We start from the raw sequence: 23,490 nt of genomic DNA, 5'->3' as shown, positions 1-23,490 counted from the left end.
ATAATCTTGACCTAGGAGTCTTCAACAGGAGGTAGGGGTAAGGGGAACACCAAAGGACTTTTAGACTTTCTGCCTCAGAATTTATGAAAGCGTGCTAGAATCTGATGTAATAAGAGCAAAGTGTAAATAGGCAGATGGTACTCTGAGTTACCAACAGTAGTAGAAAACACCTCGCACTTCACACATTTTAGTCCAATGACTAATACTTAGAAGTAGAAAAACGTATGGTAAACAGAACTTACACAATCAAAATAACTATTGAAGCTAACTTGAAGCTAACTCAAAAACTTGAAGCTAACTCAAAAGGTAACACCAATCTATTTTCGACACTTGGAACAGTTTTCACCGACAGTGAGTTAGGACATGTGGTTCAGAATAGCATTTATTTTTAATCATTATGTCTGGGTTGGTATCTTAAACATGAATTAATGTTGTCCTTTCAAGGATATTAACTTATTTCTTAGGTTAAGTTTGGGGGAGATAATGGTAGCTGAGAAAGTCTGTCCTACCTACTTTAAATAACCCATTAAGTTCCTAGTGAATAAAAGACACTCATCCCGAGTAACTGGGTAATAGCTATTATGAAGTTTCAGTCCAACTCTAAAGGTAGTTTGTTTTATATTATTAAAAATTGTTATAAGATTTTATCTGTGACATTAGATTAAGCTAAATCTACCAAAAAGAGTAATGGCAAACAGGATTATATTTTAAAGTCTAAAAAAAAAATAGACTTAAAAAAGCCAGTACCTTCAGTGCTTTTCTGTTTTATTTTTAGAAATTAGAATAACTAGGAGTTTGCTATTTTTAAGCAAACTATTGGTTTTTCACTCAATACAAATCACTCCACTTAATGTCTATGCCCAACATTAACTAAATTAAGATCTGAATTGTAAACTAATTTATCACTTAAGATATAATCACCAAGAAAATGAAAGGTCTGATTTCTCCTGAGGTGGTACTCACCACCATCACCATCACAGCATCTCCATATCAGTTTCTAAGACAATTTCATACATATTTATCTCATTTTCTCATAGCGGCCTGTTATAAAACACATTCCTTCAGTGGATGTTTCTGGTGCTTTGGATTAAAGTGAACAGTGGCTGGTTACTCAAGCCACTGTATTAGGTTACAGCAAAGGTGATCTGAACATTTCCCAGAAAAAGTATCAGATGTGCAATGTGATAAACATCCAGGCTCTCACGCTCACTACCTGTGTGACCTTGGGCCAGTCACAGGACCTCTCTGGGTCTCAGCTTCCTTAGAATAAAATGGGGATAACAACAGCACCCACCTCTCCTGACTGTTAACAGGATTAAAGAGAGAGTTTAGAAAAAGGCTTGACACATAAGTGTTAACTGTTGTCAATGCTACTTTTCTAGAGCGCTCGCACACACACACACACACAAATACACAGAATTAGTGAATGTATAAATTACCACGTTATTTACCATAATAATACTCTTTTTTCATTAGTTTGTTTTGTTAATCTTCACCCAAGGATATTTTTTCTATTGATTTTTTTTTTTTTTTTTTTTAAGAGAGAGTTGGAAGGGAGGGAGGGGGAGAGATAGACTAAAAAAAAAAAAAAAAAAAAAAATGTGAGAGAGACACATCAACTGGTTGCCTCCTGCATATGCCCCCAGTGGGGGCCGGGGATCAAACCTGCAAGCCAGGTACATGCCCTTGACTGAGAACCAAACCCACGACCTTTTAGTGCACAGGCCAAAGCTCTACCACTGAGGCACACTGGCCAGGGCACTGGACTATATTAAATGAAGATGATCTATCCACTTGGAAACTTTTAGTTGAATCACTGGGTCTCAAGACACTGGTGGTATATCATTATATCCTTTATTACTGAATGTCATTAAAATCAATCAACTCCCTCCAAAGATATCAGAGAACAGACTGACGTAGCACCCTAAGTGGTTTATTTTTCTTCACAATCGAATACAACAATCTCTGCAACCACTGATGGTAATAATGCTAAATTTAGTACTTTTCCATTTGCAAAACACATTCAGTGCAATGGTGAGAGGACTCCTGTTTCTTGCTTTTTCTTACTTTCAAAAGAATTCTCTCCATGGAGAGCCACATTTTCTACCGTCCTCAGGCAGCAGTTCCATTATTTTTGCCCATTTTCTTACAGATAGTTGAAGTAGTGGAGAGAAATTAAGAAACTCATTTGTTTGTTTTTCAATACAAATTTGCAGAAAATCTAGAGAAATGAAAATGTTTCACAAAGGCACTAAACATGCTTAGTAAATTTCCTGAGTAAAAAGACAACTTGGTTACTGTCATTTATGCTTTCAAGTTTTGTTCGAATTCTACAGAAAAGCCTGATGTTCTCTCTGAAGAAGACTCACCCCTCCTCAAGCTCTCCCCCAGGCTCAGAGGCAGCAACTGCCACAAAGCTTGACTTTTCTCATACAGAATCCTCTCATATGAAGTCTCTATGTTGTAAATCAGAAATATGGAAGTTTGATGGGGTAATGAAGAAACTAAAGTCAACAGTAGATAATTTCCTTTACCTTTAAGAATCAAGATCTAGCCCTAACTGGTTTGGCTCAGTGGATAGAGTGTCAGCCTACGGACCGAAGGGTCCCAGGTTCCATTCTGGTCAAGGGCATGTACCTTGTTTGCGGGCACATCCCCAGTAGGGAGTGTGCAGGAGGCAGGTGATCGATGTTTCTTTCTCATCAATGTTTCTAACTCTCTATCCCTCTCCCTTCCTCTCTGTAAAAAATCAATAAAATATATATTTTTTTAAAAGAATCAAGATCTAAATACAGAATCACAGATGTTTAAGCCCTGAAGGTAATGGGCTTCTAAGGGATTTTATAAACAGCAAATAACCATAATAGTGAGGAAGAGGAAGAGGAGGAGGTGGAGGAGGTAGAGGAGGTGGAGGAAGAGGAGGAGGAGGAAATGGAGGAGGAGCAGGAGGAGGAGGAAAAGGAAAGAAGGACAGAAGGAGGGGAGAAGAGAAGGAGAAGGAAGGAGAAGAAAGCAGGAGGAGGAAGAAGAGGAAGAGGAGAAAATGAAGTTATTTTGAAGTTTTCAAAATTCAGTCACCTTGATACTGTTATTAAGGATGAGCAAGGGAAACACTATGTCAAATATAACAGCACAGAATTTGGAAGTCCACTTCATTTACATTCATTTCTCATGGGAAACAATTTGGGTTTTGCAAATTGTTTTTATTTAGTCTTATTTTATCCTTTATGTGCTAATGGTGGGGCTTATCTCCACACCGGTCTCTACTGGAAAGGAAGACATGCTTCATCAATAGGACAGGGCCCGTGCCCACACCACAGGTTCACGAGTCCCATGCAGCAAATGCTTGCTATGTCGGACCTTCTCTGTGCAGGGATGAACATAGCTTTGCAACTTCTGTGCTTCCTATCATAAATGAGGCCAACTCTAATGACACCGCACCCGGCCGACCATATTTACCTCACGTTCCATTCATCAAGCATCACTAAGTGCTGTCAAGTGGCAGACATTCCTCGGCCCTGAGGAGCCTATTGTCCAATCAAAGAATGATTTACTCCTAACCGTCTGGGGCATGCGCCCAAGATCTTTGTTTTATAAAACCAGGATTACAACATGGAACCCCACTCTTTAAAAACATGAACTCTTGGAAGAAAAACGTTTACAAAATGAAATTCAATTAAGAAGGATAAGAAGACCATAAAAAAGGAAAGGGCAGGAAAAGCCTATAATTCACCATTAAAGAAAATGCTGGGAGACAAACACGAAGAGAACAAGCTTTCATGTACGGGAGTGGCCTCGGCAGCAGAGTTCAAAACACAGTGCTGGGCCCTCCAGATGTCAGCCGTGAATGAGATCATTAACAGACTCCATGATGTCAGTTTCAGGCTTCATGAAAAGTGCTGGGACACTCCACGCACTCTTTTGACCTCTTTGTATCATCTCAGGCCTTATCCTATGAGGGCTCAAACCCCCAGGAAGCTTTTGGAACACCCCCCTACCCCATGTGCCTGGATATTACCCCATTAATGCTCATTCAAGCTCAAACACTGTGTGACAGTCATATGAGAAGGTTCTACAAAAGAGACCATCTCCTTTCAATGAGAAATCTCCTATAATAATAAAAAGTGCTCAGCAAAAATGAAGAATTCCCTACCTTGAACACATTAAGCTGCTGGTTGATGGTCTCTGTTTCCATAGCAACGGGGCCTTGAGAGTCCTCAAGTTCTTCGGCCTTCTGAAGCAGAGTAGAAAATTCCTTCAATTTGCTGTAGAAATCGCCGAGACGCTCAATTGTCCCGGCCACCTGCTCCTCTCTGGCTTGTGCTCGGTCCAGCAACTTGTTGCACTGTTTGCTGAGAGCCTCCAAGTCCCTTTTGATTCCCACAAGATCAGGAGAGGTTTCTTCCGTGGCCAGCATCAGCTTGCAGGTTTTGTTGGCATTGTCGTTGCTAGCTATGAGGGCTTCTAGTTTCTTCCGGAAGGCCGTAATGGCCTCCTTCTGCTTTTGTAACGTCTCTACATCTCTCCCCACTGGGGCCATGCTATCTAGTTCATCATCAAACTCTGCAAACTGAGAAAACATTTCCCGGATGGTATTCTGGAAATGTCCAATACCCTGAAGCTTGGTTTCTAAGAATGAACACTTCTCATCAACCTGCTGACTTAGGACATTATGCTCTTGAGCTAAGGTTTCTGCTTGTAATAAAACATCAGAGGCTCCCTTTGAGTCTGAGGCTTCCGCCACCAGGTCCTGTGCAAGGCCTTTGGCCAAATCTACCTGTTGCTTCAAGGTCTGAAGTGATTTCTGCTGAGTCTGCAACATGGTCAGGTATTTGCTACTGTAAGCCTGGGGTCCTAGAGAATCGTGGGCCTCTAGCTGTTCCTTTGCACACTGAAGCTGCCTTTTAGCTTCTTTGGACACTTCTTGAAATTCTTTAAACTTCTGGGCCATGTTCTCCAGAGAGAATTTCTTAGTGTGAAGTTGTTCAGTGACCATGTCTACCTTCTGGTTCAGTGATTTATTCTCATCTGTAACCACCTCTTTATCGGTCTCACAGACACTGAGCAAGCTGTTAGCTGCATTGTTCAGCAATTCCACCATCCCGAAGTGCTGGTCCATGTCCTTCTGCAGAGACTTTAACTTGGCAATAGAATTCTCTGTTTCAGCAGGATCCAGGTAAAATTTTATCTCCTCCAGGTTATTTTGACATTTATCTATCCATGGCCGGAGGGTCTCCACGTGTTCTTTATACTTGAGGGCTTTCCCCAAGCAATCTTTTACCTTGTCTTCTCTTTCTTTCACCTGCTTATTAAATCCATCCCAATTGGTTTTAATTGTGTTAAGTTGTAACTGTAAGGCTGCCTTCTCGGACCCTTGTGTTTCTAATAACAGATTTTCACCTTCTGCAATGGTTTTTTCATAAATACTAGACTGAGTAGTCAATGTTTTATTAAAGTCTTTCTGATCTTTCATTAAGGACTCCAAGACATCGAGTTTAGCTGATACTGGGTGAGACTTGTGTAGTTCTGCCTTCTTTGTATCCAGCCAAGCCTGAAAATCTCTAGACATCTGCTGAAACTGATGAGAGCTGGCACAGGCCAACTGAAGGTGCTGGACATGATGCTCTAAAAATGAAATTACAGGCATGTTTATTTTACATCAAAATGCTGATTTCATCTATGAAAAGCCAAAAGGAAAATCACCAAATAAGTGTACAGGACTGTCTAAAAGCAAGAGTTTTCTCAGCACTGACTATGAGAACTACAAGTGAGCACAAGTTATTGACAAAGGGGGTAAAGGGAGCAAGAGGTAGGGGCAGCAACAACAACAAAAAAGACAATCAAGGTGAGGAGGAGGGAGACGATGGGAATCGGGAAAACTGCGTAAAGGTGCAGGGTGGCAGAGGACAAGCAAAGGACAGTCACACGCTGTCTGCTCTGCCAGGTCGTCTCCATTCCAGTAAGTGGAAGTGACAACTGTTCACAGTTCTAAGAATGCTGGTAAGTAATCCATCTCTTATCAAATATGACTGCTTCAATTCTATGACTTGTACATTGTCGTGGAGACAATATAATGAAGCCCACAGGAACAACGTGGGTTTGGGTCTCACCTCAACCTCTTAGGACCTCTAAGCCTTACTTCCCCAGATGTAAACGGGCAACATTCGTAAAAGCTGTTGTGGCCATTGAGGGATAGTACCTGAAAAGTTCTTAGCTTAATGCCTGTCACATAGAAGTGTCCATAGCAGTAATAATCATAATCTCAATAGCTAATATTATCAATATAATGTCCAAATGAATGAGTAAGCCTAACTGATTTGATCAATAAACAAACCCAATCAATTAAAAAGTATGAACAGAGTCTTTACTAGTTTGCAAGACACCTAGGTCCATGGTTCTCAACCTTGGCTGCACCTTAGAATCACCTGGGCCTGAAATCAGGCTTTAAAAAAGATTCCCAGGTGATTCTAATGTGCAGCCAAGGTTGAGAACCACTGACCTAGTGTTACTTTTCAAGCAGGAAAGATACAGCAGTTGAATGTGCTCTTCCTAGGCAGGCCCCTCTGACGTCAGTAACTCACTGCTGCTGCTTGGGACAAACCCTGGTCCACATGTCACGGAATTGGGGCCACAGGAGGCGAGAGGAAAGTAGAGCCACGTGCTTCTCTTTCACACACTTCTCTAGAAATGCGGATTTCTGACAGAGTCAGACAAAATAGCTGCAGATGAGAAAACGAGGCAACGCCTTTTTGATAACGGTATTCATCTGTTTATCTGGTGACATAAGTCTGTCACACAGCAACACAACATTTACGTCTTTTAAAAATCAAAGTAGCCGAACCGGTTTGGCTCAGTGGATAGAGCGTCGGCCTGCGGACTCAAGGGTCCTGGGTTCGATTCTGGTCAAGGGCATGTACCCTGGTTGCGGGCACATCCCCAATGGAGGGCGTGCAGGAGGCAGCTGATTGATGTTTCTCTCTCATGGATGTTTCTAATTCTCTATCCCTCTCCCTTCTTCTCTGTAAAAAATCAGTAAAATATATATTTAAAAAAAATAAATAAATAAAAATCAAAGTGGAATACCTGAAATCTGAATGGGCCTTCGTGAAGTGGATTTTGCCAACACTGTCCCTCCACTGTCTGCGTGGAACGACCCTCACTGTGTGTGCCCATGAACACACCTGCTCTCCACACTCGTGTGAGCGGCCTCCTCTTCACATACGCTCCCGATGGGGACAGATTCTCTCTAGGGTCCCAGATTCCTGGCAACAGCTTGGAAATAGACCACCTAAGATCTCTATTTCCAGGAAATGGATGTGTTAAAAGAAGAGAGACAAACCTGCTCTTTGTTCAATATCCTTGAATGACTTTAAGATGCCTTCTAGCTGCCGAGTGAGTTCTGCTTTCAGGTACTCCTCTTTAACCAGGGCGGACAGCTCCTCACAGAGGGCCTGGGCCATTTGTATCTGCTTCACCTCCTGCTCTATTTCCTGCTTCATTTTTTGGGCTGTTTCCAACTGCTGGCTCATAGCATCAGGGTGTGTGCTCACAGCCACACTGCTGCTGAGCTTGTTGTCCAAGTCCCCCAGTTTATCAGAAAGGCTCCTGAGCAGGCTTTGGTACTGTGTGCTTTTGACAATGGCTTGGTCGATCCGGTCGCATCTGTCACTCAACTGTCCTGTGAGGCTGTCCCATTTCTGGGTCACAGCTGCTAGCTGCTCTCTCACAATCCCATGGAAAGCAGGGTGTTCACCAGGTCGGCTCAGAATGCCCTGGCCCGCTGCCGTGAGCTGCTCATACTGAGGTTTCCGGGTATCAAATTCTTGCAGCAGAATCTAAGGTAAAGAGGAAATGAGGGTAAATAAACGCACAAATTATTGAATAATTAAATGCAGAAAACACAGCTCTAAGTTTCTAAAGAGACAGAAATGCTACTTACTTATCTAGTTTTCCTTTTTTGAGGTTTAGCTACTGCTTTCCTACTTTTGATTTTGAGGGCAGTGCAATTACCTTAAAGTAATCGAAAAAGCTCTGGTGCTTCACAGAGATAACATTTTGCCCAAAATAAGATCCCCAAAGGGGAAAACAAAGCGGATAAATATTTTCAGCAGTCTGGGCAAAAGGAACAAAAATTCATGTACGAATTTTCATACAGAAGGGAAACACTGCTATTGGACAAGTTCCCATCGCACTAACACAGATTTGTTGTTTTCCTACTTGTACTTTTCTCTTTGTAGGATTTTAAAAATTACACCAAGGGAGTTAAGACTAGATTAACTCATGGTGCATTGATTTACAAAGGTTTCTTTGAACGTAAGGTTTACTGACAGTCTTTATAATCATGGTTTTAAATCATGTTGCTCAGAATGTGCAAGCTCAACATTGGCTCTCATTATAAAATGGAAGGTCCAAATATTTTATTTTTCTTTAGTACAATATTTTAACTATCTCTGAGAGACGACCAGGATTGGGGGCGATTATTTCTCCCTAAATGTTTATGTACAGCTTTTGTTTCCATCCTCTTCACATGGAGAATGTACATGGATTTGTATCTTTCGAGTTCAGGATCAGCCTGGCTGCTCTAACACCACTCCTCACACATACAGAAATCTCACCGCAACCGCAACAGAGCTTCTGCGATTCCAGCCGCCTTAAATTTCATGGATGCTTTTCCCCTTGTGGATTTATTCCCTTATAATTAATCTAGTCTAACTAACCCCCTGGGTTTCAAGGCTCCCTCTCTGCTTCCCTTATTCTTTCTCCTCTTATTCAGTTTCTCTCCCACCGCCCCACCCTGCCCCGTCAAGACTGTACTGCATAAGTTTTACAAGTTTCATTATCTACTACCACACTCAAAATAAACAAAACCTCAAAGGAGTCATTTCTAAACAATAAAAAGCATATACTAGCTTCTCATAAAAATGTTATTATTTATACAATCACATTAATACTTCAAAGACGGCCCTTTGTAACAGAGTCTGCACAAACCATAATCCAAATGAAATGATCAAGGGACTTGACCCACTCCTGGGCTCAGCGTGCTACTCTGGGATGCCTCACAGCTTTGGTCCTCTGGGGTTTATCATTAACCTCAGGACGGTATCTTAGGGGCATCAGAGACATTACAAATACACTCCAAGGGAGTGAAAGCACATACTCTGTAAAGCTACTATATTTGTAATGAAAACATTTGTCTTGTTAAGTCAAGTAATACTCACCTGCACCTGCTGCCTTTGTGTGTTCAGCATATTTGGGTCAATGGACAAGGGCCCAAGAACACTGACCATCAGTTCTTTTTCCACAAGCCACTGTTTCAACTGAGCCTCTCCGGTCTGGAACTGAGTTAGATTATTAGAGGATTCTTCTAGTTTTTGTTGTCTATCAACTGTCAATTGATTGAGTTCTTGCCACTTAGAATCTGAAAGAAAACAGAAAACTGGTGTTTGGTTTTTATACATTTAATATGACTATATCTAGGAAGAATACAGGATGTGACTCAAAATGATACATAATAGCTATCATTCTGTATTTATAACTCTTCTTTACAGAGTTGATTAAAGTCTAAGCTAAGAGAATTGCATTTATTGATACAGATTTTTATGGCCCTGATGGTTGTGTGTCAACTGAAACAAGAGGAAAGTAAAACTGATTCTGATGTTAGAAGATAATGCAGAATATGGAATATTCCTTAAAGCAAACAGGATCCTGAGCTCCCTCATTCCTTCTAGAAGTTCTCTAGAGTCTGTTGATCCAACTGTAACTGACCTGCTAGAACAATGGACATTAATTCTTCTGTTTAATATTAAACTCCAATGATCAATTCTAGGCAAGCGACTCCCATTTTTTTTAATTTTTAAATTTTATTTATTGATTGGGGGGGAGAGAGAGAGAAAGAGAGAGAGAGAAAGCATCGATTTGCTATCTCACTTATTTGTGCATTCATTGGTTGATTTTTGTATGTGCCCTCAGTGGCAATCAAACCTGCAACCTTGGCGTATCGGGATGACACTCTAACTCAGCTACCTGGCTAGGGCCGTGACTCCCAAATTTTTATATCTGTACTCAATCATTCTCTTCTATTCAAGTTGCATGTTAGTAACCAGCTGCTTGAAAATTACACTAAGAAATCTCATTAATGCTTTAAACTCAACATTTAAAAAAAACAAAACCTTATTTCTTGACTTGGGGTGGTGAACACACAATATAATATACAGATGATGTATCACAGAATTGTACATTTGAAACCTATGTAATTTTATTAACCAATGTCACCCCAATACATTTAATAAAAAAATTTTAATACTCACTATGTTCCTATCAAAAGTTGTGGACTTTTCTGACTTTTAGATTTCTTTCAAAAATTACTCTCTCTGCCATGACACTGAGATGCAATAATTCAGAATGTTCTTTTATGACTCTCCTATATCCTTTGTCCTAAAACCTCAAAACCATCCTTTACATTTCCAATGCCCTAACTCCATTTTGGTCCTCACCGTGGTTTGCCTAGTAGGCCCTAGACCAGTGGTTCTCAAACTTTAGCTTCATTAAAATCAGCTGGAGGGATGATTAACACAGGTTGCTGGGCCCACCCCCAGAATTTCTGATTCAGGAGGTCTGACCTGTGGTCTGAAATTTTGCATTTCTAACCTGTTCCCAGGTGCTGCTGCGGCTGCTGCTCCCAGGAACATACTTTGAGAACTACTGAAACAACCTAGACTACCAGTCTTCTAACTAGTTTCCCTGCCATTAGTGTTTCTCAGCTGCAACCCATTTGGTTCTACAATAATTTCTCTCTCTCTCTCTAAAAACAAACAAAACAAAACAAATCACTTTTAAATATATCACTTCCTGTGCTACAATTCTTGAATAACTAACTCCTCACCACAGATGACAAAATCTGAAGACCGCTGCTTGACATTCAGGGCCTCCCACAAACTGACCCTCGTCTACTAATCTTAGAGGGTTTGCACTTCAAGATGAATTCTCTGATCTAGCCCTGCTGATCTTAACCAGTATCACCAAACTGGCTTCTGCTCCCACAGGCCCATACTGGCATGCTCAACCTCCTCTCCATGTATCCCTGCTCTACCCTTCCTTCCCACTCCTCTGGATTGTACCCTCCGCTAGGAAGCTGTTCCTGTCCTCCCAACCTCCTGACGGCCTGCTCCTGAAGCCAAGTTACTGACCAGCAGTGGAACACAACAGTCACTCAATAAACATTCCCTGAGGGATAGAACTGGTTGATTTGATGGGTGTTTTTCCACCATATACTGAAGGCCTGGTTTTAATAGACCCCTCCCTCCCCCAAATCCTGTCTAATGGCATCATTCTATAAGATACGTTGTAGTCACACAGTCTAACAAAATAGTAATGCAATTAAAACAATAAATTGAGAGGAAGAAATATCTAAATCTTATCAGGAAGCTTTTTTGAAATACACATTCTTCCCTCCCACCCTATTGTAAAATGTCTTAATAATATTCCCCCAAGTAGCTCTGATATCCCAGGTGAGAGCCACTGAATTAGGGACAATTCATTACAATGCAACAGGACTCTCTATAGTTGGATTAAATACACCATTGAACATTAAGGTCCCTTAGGATAATGAACACATACTTATAGATTTCTAAATATATCACGGCATATCTGAGTCTAAGGAGAGACAATCTTTAGCTAAAAATAATGGACTGATTGAAAGTAAAATAATTATTATCATCAAAGCAAACACATAGCACTTACTATGTGTCAAGTACTATTCATCTGTGCTGTACACACACTAACTCACTGAATTCTGAAAAGCAATTCTATGCTATAGGGAAAACTGATATCATTGTCTTACACTCATTTTCCATATTATTATAATAATGAACAGGGGTGATAAGATAATTGGGCATGTGAAGATTCTTTACCTAGGAGGAACAATTTATATAGGGGCAGGACTGATATGGGAAGATAACTCTGGAGGCAAAACCATGAGACTTCTGTGGGGAGCTGCTTTCTAATGCTGGTTGGGGAAGAGAAGAAGAGCATAAAGTAGGAGCTGGAGGAGTCCCAAAGGGAACCCCATGGAAGAGAAGGGAACCTACCTTTTTCAGACAAATAAACTAAAAGGAACATTTAAATTAAAATATAATACAGCGTCAACAATTAGAAGCACCAAAAACCTAGTAAAAAATCAGCAATAATGAAAACATGTTACTCAACGCACAGCATGTTACTAACTACCTTCTTTATAAAAATAAATTTAGTTATCGTGTTTAACAAGAATCCAAAAAAAGACCCACAAGATAAAATAATGCTGTTAGCACAATTTAATTTGAAATGACACTTTTATATATGCAAAACTAGACCATGAAATGGTCAAATAAGTGAGGCTGTTCGATAAATGTTCTCTGATAAAGATTAGGATTAGATAAAAGAAAGACGGAGCTTCTGTTCTTGGAGTCGGTATGAGTAACAGAACATACCTATTTCTGTCAACATCTGTTTCCATTTGGGGGCCTCAGGAGTGTCTGGGTTCTCCTCCAACAGCTCTGTCAACTTGTCTTTCAGCTCCTGCACTTTGTTTACATTTTGTTTCAGTTCTGCCTCAAATGACTAAGAAGGAGGGAAAAAAATTAAGTAACGGCATTAAAGTATGTCTACCTCAAAAGACAAGAACACAATTATGATAGGGAGCGTTTTCTCCAGCATGCCCAAAAGAGGAGAAATTCCACCGTGAAACGCTGAGGTGGGTGAGGACCTGGATTCAACAGTTCCTTTCCTTTCCTGCTCCCACTAGTCTTCATGATCTGATAAAAGAATCCCTGAGGGAAATGCTATCGCTACAGAGATAATGACTCATCTCCATGACCTAGGAAGAATTTCATATTTTTCTCAAACAACGCCTTTTGGGGAAGAAGGAAGGTGACATCAGAAAGACTGAAATTAACAAGATAATCATAGGTGGAGGTGGGCAAAGGGAGGGAAATGGGAACAAGGAGAGACTATGCTTGGGGGGATGGGTGCACAATGCAGTTTGCAGATGACGTTTTGTTGAAACCTGTATAGTTTTGTGAACCAATGTTACCCCAATAAATTCAATAAAAAATAAATAAAGTAAAATCCTTGTCAGATAAAACAAACATCTGGTGACGAAGACTGCCAGATTTGAGAATGTGCTAGTGAATAAGCACTTTTCTGGACAACACAACACAGAGTTCAAATACAGGTTAGAGTTTGTAGACATTTTTGCCATCATTGCCTCACTGTAAAGCCATTTTCCCAATACGGACAGTTGTAGAAAGAAATACTGCCTATGAAAGAATGGGGAAGAATGAGCTCCCCTATTTCATACTAGACAGAACAGATCCCTAATACACTTAGCCCTTCCATAAATCTTCCCCAATAGTTGACGGGTTAAAATCCCAGACTTAAACTGATTTAAAGGTGGCAACGTTGCTTATACCCAACAGTTCACTCATCTTTATAATGTCTGTGTGCAAAAATAAGTGATTGGTGTAATCCATCTCTACATAAAGGCACATTAAACAAAACTGGCCAATTATTTGCTGAAGCTCATGGAGCAAGAAATCAGAATAGGCATCCTGAGCACCAGGGCTCAATTTTGAACACCGGTCTGTTCTCTTTCTTGGCTTCAGGAAGCCTCCAGAATATACCTTATTCTGCTCAACTTGGGTCTTCACAGCTTCGGTATCTGTAGGTGTAGGTGCCTGGTGCCATTTTGCTGCAGTTTTGTTCATCTTCTGCAACCACTGCATCATTGCACTTGATTCTTCCTGAGCCTTTTGCAATTTGGTGAGTTTAGTACTCAGTTCGGCTATTTTGTCCTTAAGTAAGAGGCCAAGATCTTCATAACTGTGGCTTATGTCAGTCATGTCTTTTTTAATAGATGTTAATGCTAAGAACAAGAATAATTATTACATTTTTAGGACACATTTTCAGCACGTTCAGAGTAGAGCTCTAGAAAGAAATGTTGGCTTTATATGATATGCCCTTCTACTTTGTTAATATTAAGCCTACTATGATCAAGTCATAGAATTTTAGAAGTAAAAGGTTAGATCACCTTATAATGCTATTTAATGACAAATAATTTAGGGACATTACATAATACAAGTGGAATGAAATAGATATTTTAAATAGAATAAAAAACCAAAACCATGAAGTATTACTTATTAATTCTTCAGGCATCAAACTCAAGGAAGTAGCTTAAATAATGTCAAATGACAAAATAGCACAAATTAACCTAAAAGAAGGAAACATAACCAAATGCCAAACTGAACTACCGGATTACACTAATTTCAGATGAACAAAATTGCATAGGATCATATAAGTATGTTCATAGCGAATGGGGCTATTATGTTAATACCATTTTAACTCAAGTTTGGAATGTCAATATAACTACTGTACACCTCTAAAAAGATCTCCTCTCAAAAAAGAAGACCAATTTATTTTAATCAATAAGCACTTAGAGTTACTATTCACCTTTATTTGCCAAAATTTCTTGAGTATCTGTGGCTGTCCCTTCACCATTTAATATTACTCCACCTGCAAAAATATTAACACTGAAGTCACTCGTCTTAAATTTCCATAGTATTTCTATACATTAATAATAGATGACATTAAATCTAACCCCTGTACGCAGTGATCATTTAAACATGTTATTACTATTTAAAAATATAAAATATAGGTAACCCCCCAAAATGTTACACACTTTAACAGCTGATAAATCACTTAATTTTCACTCCATTTCAGGTTTAACTGATTTGAAATAACAGGTGAAGCCAGATTAAACTTTGATCAAAGAAAATATATCTTGAAGTGCTGCTAGACTTTTTTTAGAGGAATACATAAAAGATAAAGTTTATGGTACAAAACCAGCAACAGTTGATGAATTGAGGGTGAATAAATACTGAACAAAATGATTCTTGATGTTTGTGATTCCACTGTTTTGTGTTATCAGCAGTGCCTGGACCTGAAGGGTCATCAATTTGAAAATAGGCACTGACCAAAAAAAATTATTCATTTCTGTAGATTCTTTTAAATTTTGAAAATTAACTGCATGTTAATAAACACTGACTTTATTATCACTCAAAGTGCATACACATATTTTGGGACACCCTGTATTGATTCAATTTCAAAACTGAGTATCCAAAATTTAAAGATCAAGTCATATCTTCTCTTCTCTACAAAATTTGTTCTTACAATGTAACATGATCATCTTAAACATTAGTTTCAGTAAATTTAGAGTATATACATTACTCATTAGGTATACACTTATAATACAATTTTGTGATAAAGTTTCTTTGTTGGTAAAGTTACTTTAGTGACAAGTGATAGAGTCTCTGAAGCTCAGAAGTCGCTCAATGTGTGTGTTGCACAAAGCATACACGATTGACAGACAAAAAGAACGTCTGCCTCACTTAAGGAATTGAAAATTGTCTGACGCAGGTACTTGGTGTTTGCATGGGTTGAACAGAGGCAGAGTGATGTAAAAAGACATGATAGAAAAGTTAAAAGTAAAAAAAAAAAAATCCCTATTACTAAACTCACATTATGTCAACCCAGAGAGAGGAGAGCACAGCGGCTCTGAGTACTTGGGCTCTGGCTTACAACTCACCTGAATTTTAATCCCAGCCCCACTAATTACGAGCTGTGTGACAGGGCAAATTAATCACCACTTCGCCACATTGGTGGGGACCATAATACCTATCTTGTGAGACCACTGTAAGAATTAAACACAGTAAACCTATTGCCTACAAAATAGAAATGGCTGGGTGAGCAGTAATTATTATTTCTCTTTAATTATATAAGCATGTAGCATGGGGGTACCTTTTTCATCATCAAAATGTTAAATAAATAATTAGACTTTCTCATTCAAGTATGCATTGGCTACCTATCCAAAACAGAGACATATCCCAAAACTAACCTCATGAGAACAAGTCCAAACAAACAAAAACATTTAAATATCTGAATCTTTACCTAAATTTTGTCCTTTAAAAAAAAATCACACACAAAGGCATTTCAGATGGAAGTGCCTGTAGGTGCTCAAGATTTATTCCTACTATGTTATTAGTTACCAAGAATAGAAAAAAAATTTGTTTTTTACTAGTGCAAATATAAAGTGAACATAAAGAACTAACACAATAGAATTCCTTTTCTTAAGAATAAACTTGACATTTCAGGAAGTCTGATTGAGAGAGAAAGGAGAGATCATCACTCCATATATAATATGAGGGTTCCCTGAAATGGGATTAATAGAGCGGAATAAATGCTTGGTCGAGAGGCCCAGCTGAATTGTCTCTCACAATGGGGACAGCTGGGGGCTGGCCAGGACAGATAAACCACAGAAACTCTCAGAAACTCAAGATATTCGATCTGCCTTCTGTCTATTCTTGGGTTTAAAAAGAAAACCTGATATTGACAATAATATAATTATGTTTTAAATTAAAAACTATTCCCACAACCAAGATTAATTTTAAAAACACTATGCATCCATGAGTCTCCCTTGCTATTGAGAAGAGTGAAAAAGATTGTGATTTAGATACACTGGTTAAACTACATACTTGTTTTCTTTGGGAATCGTGGAAAGAAAAAAAGCAGATGGGAACAGAATGAGAGGTCCACTCTACAGAAAAGAACCTGTTTCCTTCCCTCACGTCTTCTGTCCCAGGAGACCAGGCTCATTTCTTTATCAATTATTTCAAAGAGAATTTTAACATCCCCATTACTTAAGGTTAAAAAAAAAAAACCAACAAATTGAAATGTGATCTTTCCACTTCCCCAATATGCTGTTCCTTATTCTTACAGACTAATCTGGCTACGTTTTAGCTGCAGTCTTTAATAAAATAAAACAGAGGGATTTGAAATGTGATGAGTGCAGATACTTTTCCGTGGCACGTTCATAGATGCCATCTTTCTTGTCACTTTCCCTTCGTATTGCTGAGATTATTTTATGCATTAAAATCTAAAAAGTAACACACACAGATAGAATTAACACGAGTGGGCCCAATTCCTATGGTTTTTGCTATGAACATCAATGAAGCACATACCTGATTTAACTGCTGCTATTGCCTTTGCCGGAGTAGTCACGGCACTTATTAGGTTACATAGTGAAATCCCACTGTCGTTTACTTTCTGAATCTCTGGTGTTTTCAAACTCCACTTCTCTTGTAATTTCTTGAGGTATAAAAACACATTATTTTTCAGTCTTTGTTAATATTTTCGAAGTTACACATTATAATCCAAATTTCTTAAACATGACTTAAAACCATAATGATCGTGGGTCCTGATTCATGGGGGAGTGGACGGAGGAAAAAGGCACCATCCCTACTTGCTCCGACAGCCCAGGTGACGGTTAGCGCTGGTAGCAGTGAGAAGGGAAGTGGGGTCCAGCCTGCATTCTGCTCCCAGCCACCGTGGCAGTCAGCTACTCCTCGCTGCCATAGGTTCTAAACTGTCAACTGTAAGCACGGACAGCTATTCTAGGCAACAGTCAAGCTACAAGAAGAAATGTACTGGAAACATTTTTTTAAAGGGAATTCAGAATTCCATTTAATAGCAAGTTTTAATCATTGAAATTTCAATGGATTTTTTAAAACACGCACCTCTACAAATCTGGAATATAAAAACTGGCATAACTGGTCATAGGTTTTGATGACCCAAATGGCAAAAAACTTGTACACTTTGCACTAGAGATTCAAACAACTTTTACCTTCAAATACTAGTTATGGTGACATCTCCAAGCTACAGTAAAATGCTGACTTAAAGAGGGGTTCTTTTACTTAACATTATGAGAAATGGTGTAAAAAATTGCTGAAACTAAGCAAAGACTTGATGGGGAAGGAAACTTAGATACTTTAAGAGTCAGCAACTAACTAATATATCTCTTAAAACACACAAATTAATTCCTCAAAAGGATTGGTTAACCCCTTTCCCTGATTTCCAAATATCACCAAAATATGTTGTACGTGCATGAGGCTCTAACTTACGTGATACTAAATAACAGGAAACCACTATTAATCTTAACCTCTAATTACTGACACAGGCAAATGAGAAATTAGTATTTGATACAATGATTCACCTTAGTTTCTTCCAACGATTTTTCTAAATCCTCTGCACCGAAGGAAGGCTGCACGATGGGAACTCTTTCTGTTGTTTCTTTGATCCAGGACTTTAATGATTTAACAAGGACCTGGAAGGCGTCCATCTGTTCTTGACAAGAAGACACAGCTTCTTTTCTACGTAACAGAAACCATTGAGGAATTTAAGCCACGGAGAGCACATGCTCCAAAGAGCTAATGACCAATAAATAATCATTCTCAGATCAGGCTTAATATCAAGAAAAAAAAATCTTCCCCCACGTACAGTCTAACCATTTGATACAGGAGGAAAGGTTTATAGGTAGGAAGTGAAATCTCTTTGTCTATTTCTCACAGGCAGGGTCCATAGATAAAGTTAGGAGAAGTAAAGAAATCTGTAACCCATATGTAAAGGCACTCTATAAGGCTACATAAGCTCTAAGGCCATATAAACAGTTTTAACATTATTTAGATTCAATGAGCTTTGATCTGTCCACTTTATATGGTGCTTACTGCCAGGAGGGAAACATTTACACATCACAGCCATGAGGGAAACGTACCGCCACCTAGTGGTTTCTACACCACACTACAGCCACTTTAGTGGATGGCTAAAAGCAGGTGCCTTATAACACATACTGTATTTCAGTCACCAAAAGAGGTAAGACCTAGTGACTGAAAAGTTTTAAGGGTGCCTCCCCTATAGAGACTCTGGAAGCTCCACGGTTAACTATATGGATATTTCTGTACCTCAGCACCTCGGAGGGAGGGCCCATGCCTAGCACATGAACAGCTGTGAAGACAGCTCCATTTGGAACATGGACGACATGTGGGTAACATGTGCACATGTGCAAGTGTGTGGAATATTGGCAGATAAAAGTCCACTCCAGCTGGACGAATTACTGATGACTACATGGTTTTAAAATTGAATCCATTTGAAAGAAACAACCTAGAGTTTACCTAAGAAAATGAAGACTATTTCTTCTGTGTAGTATGTGAATTAAATGTTATATGACAAGATGGAAAATATAGCTCTCTGAGGAGTTCAGACAGCAGTCAACAGTTTTAGGTAGAGAATTATGAAGAAATAACAAATACTTGAAAGAGAAATAATTATTTTCTATTTTGGGGGGGTCTTCTGTATAAATGTTAGCAAGACCAGATGTACTATGTATTCTAAACTAGCATGAGATCAGAAATATAAAAGTTCAGTCACAAGGCTTACCCCTAGACAGCTTTTTAGCTCAACTGAGGTTCATTCTATTGTTTCTTATCTCGTTTGTTCAGAGTCATGTATTAGCTACGACTCCTAAGAAAGTAAACTGTTATTTAAAAAAAAAAAAAAAGCCAGCTTCTGAATTGAGCCCAGAAAGCAATGAGCCATGAGGTATTTTTCAAGGTTATTTCTGACTTTGCAAATAAAAAATGGTATTTGCCAAAGGCTTCAGACACTATAGTGAGTTAAGGTCATTTTCAGTAATACACTACCCCCACATTTTTCTTACATTAATGCTCTCTACTTTTATGTAAGAAGTCTTGAATTTCCCTCCTAAATATTTTAACAAAACTACATTTAATTTTAATTGCAAAAAAATATTAATGTAAAAGCACTTATAAAGTTGATGCTTATGTACAAGTTTTCAAAATTGTTTCAGGTTTCTATATAAGTAAATATAAATAACGTATTCTAATTAGTATCATGCAGAATAAAATCCAGTTTCTTAAGTAGTGCTTACTTTTCTTTGATGGTATCCTCCATTTCTTTAAATTTCTTTGACAAATTATTTGTTTTTTCAAACACCAGGGCCTTATCACCTGGTAAGCCATGGTTGGATATCTCCTTTAAGAGACTCTGCAAAACTTCAAGATCTTTTTTGTGTTCTAAGAATTCAGAAGTCGACTCCTACAAAGCATTTAGATAGTCAATCAATGTAAGATGTTGCTAAATCTTCAAAAGATATTCCATCAAGAGGTATGTATGGGACCAGAATCTCACATTAGAATAATCCTGCCCCGTGGTCAGTACTCTACATATAAATAAACATGCAAGCAGGCTGTGTGAAGAAGAACACAGTAAGCTTCATTTAATTTAAAAAGGCACTCTTTACATCTGTCCCTTTGTGAGTGCTGTACATAACAAGTTTATATTGCCCATCCAGCTTGGCTCAGTGGTTGAGCGTAGACCTATGAACCAGGAGGTCAGGGTTCAATTCCAAGTCAGGGCACATGCCTGGGTTTCGGACTCAATCCCCCATAGGGGGTGTGCAGGAGGCAATCAATCAATGATTCTCTTTCATCATTGATGTCTCCATCTCTCTCTCCCCCTCCCTTCCTCTCTGAAATCAATTTTAAAAACATATTTTTAGCCCTAGCCAGTCTGGCTCACTGGATAGAGCATCAGCCTATCTTTGATTATAAGATCAAAAGAGTTTGGATGTCTGTAAGAAAGACTGAAGGGTTCCGGGTTAGATTCCTTTCGTGGGCATATGCCAGGGTTGCGGGCTCAATCCCCAGTAGGGGGCATGCAGGAGGCAGCCGATCAGTGATTCTCTCTCATCATTGATGTTTCTATCTCTCTCTCCTTCTCTCTTCTCCCTTCCTCTCTGAAATCAATAAAAAAATATATTTTAAAACAAAACAAAACATATTTTTTAAAAAGAAGCTTATATCGCCTATGATATGTGAAAAGCCCAGCCAGCAAAGGCTTCAAGGAGATGTTGGAGTTTGTGATTTTTAAAGAAGGAAAGCAGAGATCTTTACTAATCCATCAGCAACTGAAATGATGACGGTGAATTACAATTCTGCCAGTAAATGTATGAGCTTGTCTTAATTGTTACTATGCTTGATCAGCTCGTGGATACTACGGAAGGCATACCTGCATATACTGAGACAGTTCTGTAACGTCTTTTCCTGGCACATCTGCCTCTGTGAGAGCCTGAGTTTTTGCCTCTAAAAATGTCTGAAGCTTTTCTGAGAGGCTCTCAAACCGTTCTACTTTGGTTTTCAGCTCCTCCATGCTGGCCAGTTTCTCTTTGTGTTTATGACTTGCTTCTGAAAACCGAACGGACAAGTCCTTCATTTTGGCTTGCAGTGAGGATGCGGTGGACGGGTCTGTTGTTTCCATAAATTTCTTCACTTTCTCGTTCATGGCATTTATGCTGCTCTGGCGACTCGCGATGTCCTGTTCCAACATCTGAAATGAATCCAACCGGGCATATGTTTTATAAGGATGTTTACAAATAATGTCCCGGAGTCTCAAAAAATTACTGTTCATAACAACATTAGCTTGAACAAACTGTGACTAAGGAAGGTCAACGGATAGGACTAACTGACAAGTCTGATCTCTCCCTTGAGGAATCCCATCCCAAATCTCTTCAAGGGAGAGGAGAGAACAGCTGGCTAGTTGCCTGCTCGAGGCAGGAGGTGGCTGCCACTCAGCAACCCCTGGGATCTAATGGAGCCTGGGGATTATCCACGGTCCTAATTTTTAAAAGGCTAGACAACAACAAGATTGATCTGATTAACCTCACGTGCAGCTGGCTGAAGCAATGCTAAACGGTGAATACTACGCATGAAAAAGGATACAAAAACTCTTCCTATACGCCACAGAAAAATCATTCTATACATCTGCTTTTGTGCAAGCACTATTTTCCACAGGTATATTCATAAAATGTCTGGTTTTCTATATCCTTAAATTTACGTATCCTGGGAGCTTATCTGTGTGTTTTCTTAATCTAAAAGTGGTATTATTTATTTTCTTTTTCCCTGGTCACTTACAATGTGCTTGCTGATGACATCCTGAAGAGCAGCAGAGTTCAAGGGCACTTGGCCTGGTTCCTGCAGAGAACTCTCCACACCTGCCATCCAGTCCAGCATCTCGTCCAGGCCGTCCTGCACACTCAGCGAGCGGGTCAGGGTTATCTGGAGCTTTTCATTTCGTTCATTCACACACTTGGACAGATCGTCGTATCTCCCCACAATGTCATCTAGTCCCAAGAGATCGGGAAATGTTATCCACAAAGTTACCTTTGCCCTATTCCTTGTCGAAATTGCACTAAGGTGAAATCATAACATTTCAACCTCCAAATCGGAAAGAGAAAGAAAAGTTTCAATGATAAATTCATGATGTGCAATCAGGGCACCATCTAAAACATTAAAAAAGAAAGCAAAGATCACTGTGGAAAATGAAAAACAAATACTTTTTTAAATAGTAAATATGTGTATCATCCGCTTTGGAAAAAATATTGTCGGATACATAGACTTTTGAGTTGCCCCAGAGAGATGAAAGCAGTCTAATCAACAAATCTTTGGAGTAAATACATGTTTTCAATGTGACATGTCAAATTAGTCATACTTACTGATAACTATATGGGAGGGAAAAGCTGGCACTCATACAAAGCTGCATTCTCAATGAACAATATACAGTCATAAGGACTTGTCAAGAATTAACCTTTATGTGTAAAAATTCCCTCCCACTCCCTTTTGCTCACATGTATAACTTTTTAAAATTTATCCTTATTTTTGAAAGTATTATGGATGTCCCCTTTCCCCCTCATTGACACCTCTCCACTCCACACCTGCCGTTCCCTGTCATCATCCTAAGCACAGTACTCAAATGCACAAAAATTAAACGCAAATGTATTGAGAAAACATACAACAATGAAAATCCATTTAAAATAGAGAAGGGTGAGATTATGCTTCTAAACTAAAGTTTAATTCCAGGTACAAGGGAAAAATAAACAAGATTAACATTTAATCTATCTCAGATAAAGTTAACTTTACTTTCAAGTCTAACAACCTAAGATGCTTAAAAACACACACAAAAACACCTTTCTGGTCTACTTTTTACTTGCATGTAAAGCTCTACATTTTCATGCCTTACATTCTATACAGCAGGCGAATGAGAACTTCCAAGGACAATTTTTAATATCTATCTCTCTCTCTCTCTCTCTCTCTCTCTCTCTCACAACAATCTGTTGTTAGTTGTTAATTTATCACTTATTTCCCCAAGAATTTGAAAAGTATTTTAATTATTTCCGAATGCTTTAGTCTGATATACTATAGAATGCTTCAAAAGAAGAAAATTTGGAACTGAAGTATCTCTATAAAAATGAAATCTCTTACATGCTTGTGGTTGGCCTGGGGAACATACCCATATAAACAAACAATATTTCTTTTTAATTGTTCTAATGTTATAGCATGAGAACACAGTTTGATGAATCTTAACTGAATTGAGACTCTCAGATGATTTAGAGCAGTAGTTCTCAACCTTGGCTGCCCATTAGAATCACCTGGGAATCTTCTTAAAATCCTGATTTCTGGGCCTCATCCTCCGGAAATTCTGTTTCTTTGTTATAGAGTGAGGCCACAACATTAGTAACAAAGAAACAGAATTTCCGGAGGATGAGGCCCA

The 23,490-nt window shown here is 39.0% G+C and overlaps 1 protein-coding gene across 20 annotated transcripts in view; it reads right to left on the bottom strand.

Annotated features, from left to right (window-relative positions):
- DST (dystonin) overlaps window positions 1–23,490 on the bottom strand; it is a 432,285-nt gene that overhangs the window by 86,255 nt on the left and 322,540 nt on the right. For all 20 annotated transcript variants that reach the window (XM_070418341.1, XM_070418345.1, XM_070418343.1 and 17 more), the window contains 11 exons: window positions 21,855–22,063; window positions 20,953–21,270; window positions 19,814–19,980; window positions 18,083–18,239; window positions 17,052–17,178; window positions 14,485–14,547; window positions 13,659–13,900; window positions 12,468–12,597; window positions 9,219–9,418; window positions 7,340–7,835; window positions 4,154–5,625 (listed from right to left, as the gene is read on the bottom strand). In XM_070418341.1, coding sequence (XP_070274442.1) covers window positions 4,154–5,625; window positions 7,340–7,835; window positions 9,219–9,418; window positions 12,468–12,597; window positions 13,659–13,900; window positions 14,485–14,547; window positions 17,052–17,178; window positions 18,083–18,239; window positions 19,814–19,980; window positions 20,953–21,270; window positions 21,855–22,063 — 3,581 coding nt within the window. The remainder of the gene's footprint in view (window positions 1–4,153; window positions 5,626–7,339; window positions 7,836–9,218; window positions 9,419–12,467; window positions 12,598–13,658; window positions 13,901–14,484; window positions 14,548–17,051; window positions 17,179–18,082; window positions 18,240–19,813; window positions 19,981–20,952; window positions 21,271–21,854; window positions 22,064–23,490) is intronic.

The sequence above is a fragment of the Myotis yumanensis genome, unplaced genomic scaffold, assembly GCF_028538775.1.
Source record: "Myotis yumanensis isolate MYYU_CA2020_CCGP unplaced genomic scaffold, mMyoYum1.0.hap1 SCAF_6, whole genome shotgun sequence".
Taxonomy (NCBI): Eukaryota; Metazoa; Chordata; class Mammalia; order Chiroptera; family Vespertilionidae; genus Myotis; species Myotis yumanensis.
The sequence above is the reverse complement of the archived record's forward strand: the minus strand, read 5'-3'. Positions and strand labels throughout refer to the sequence as shown.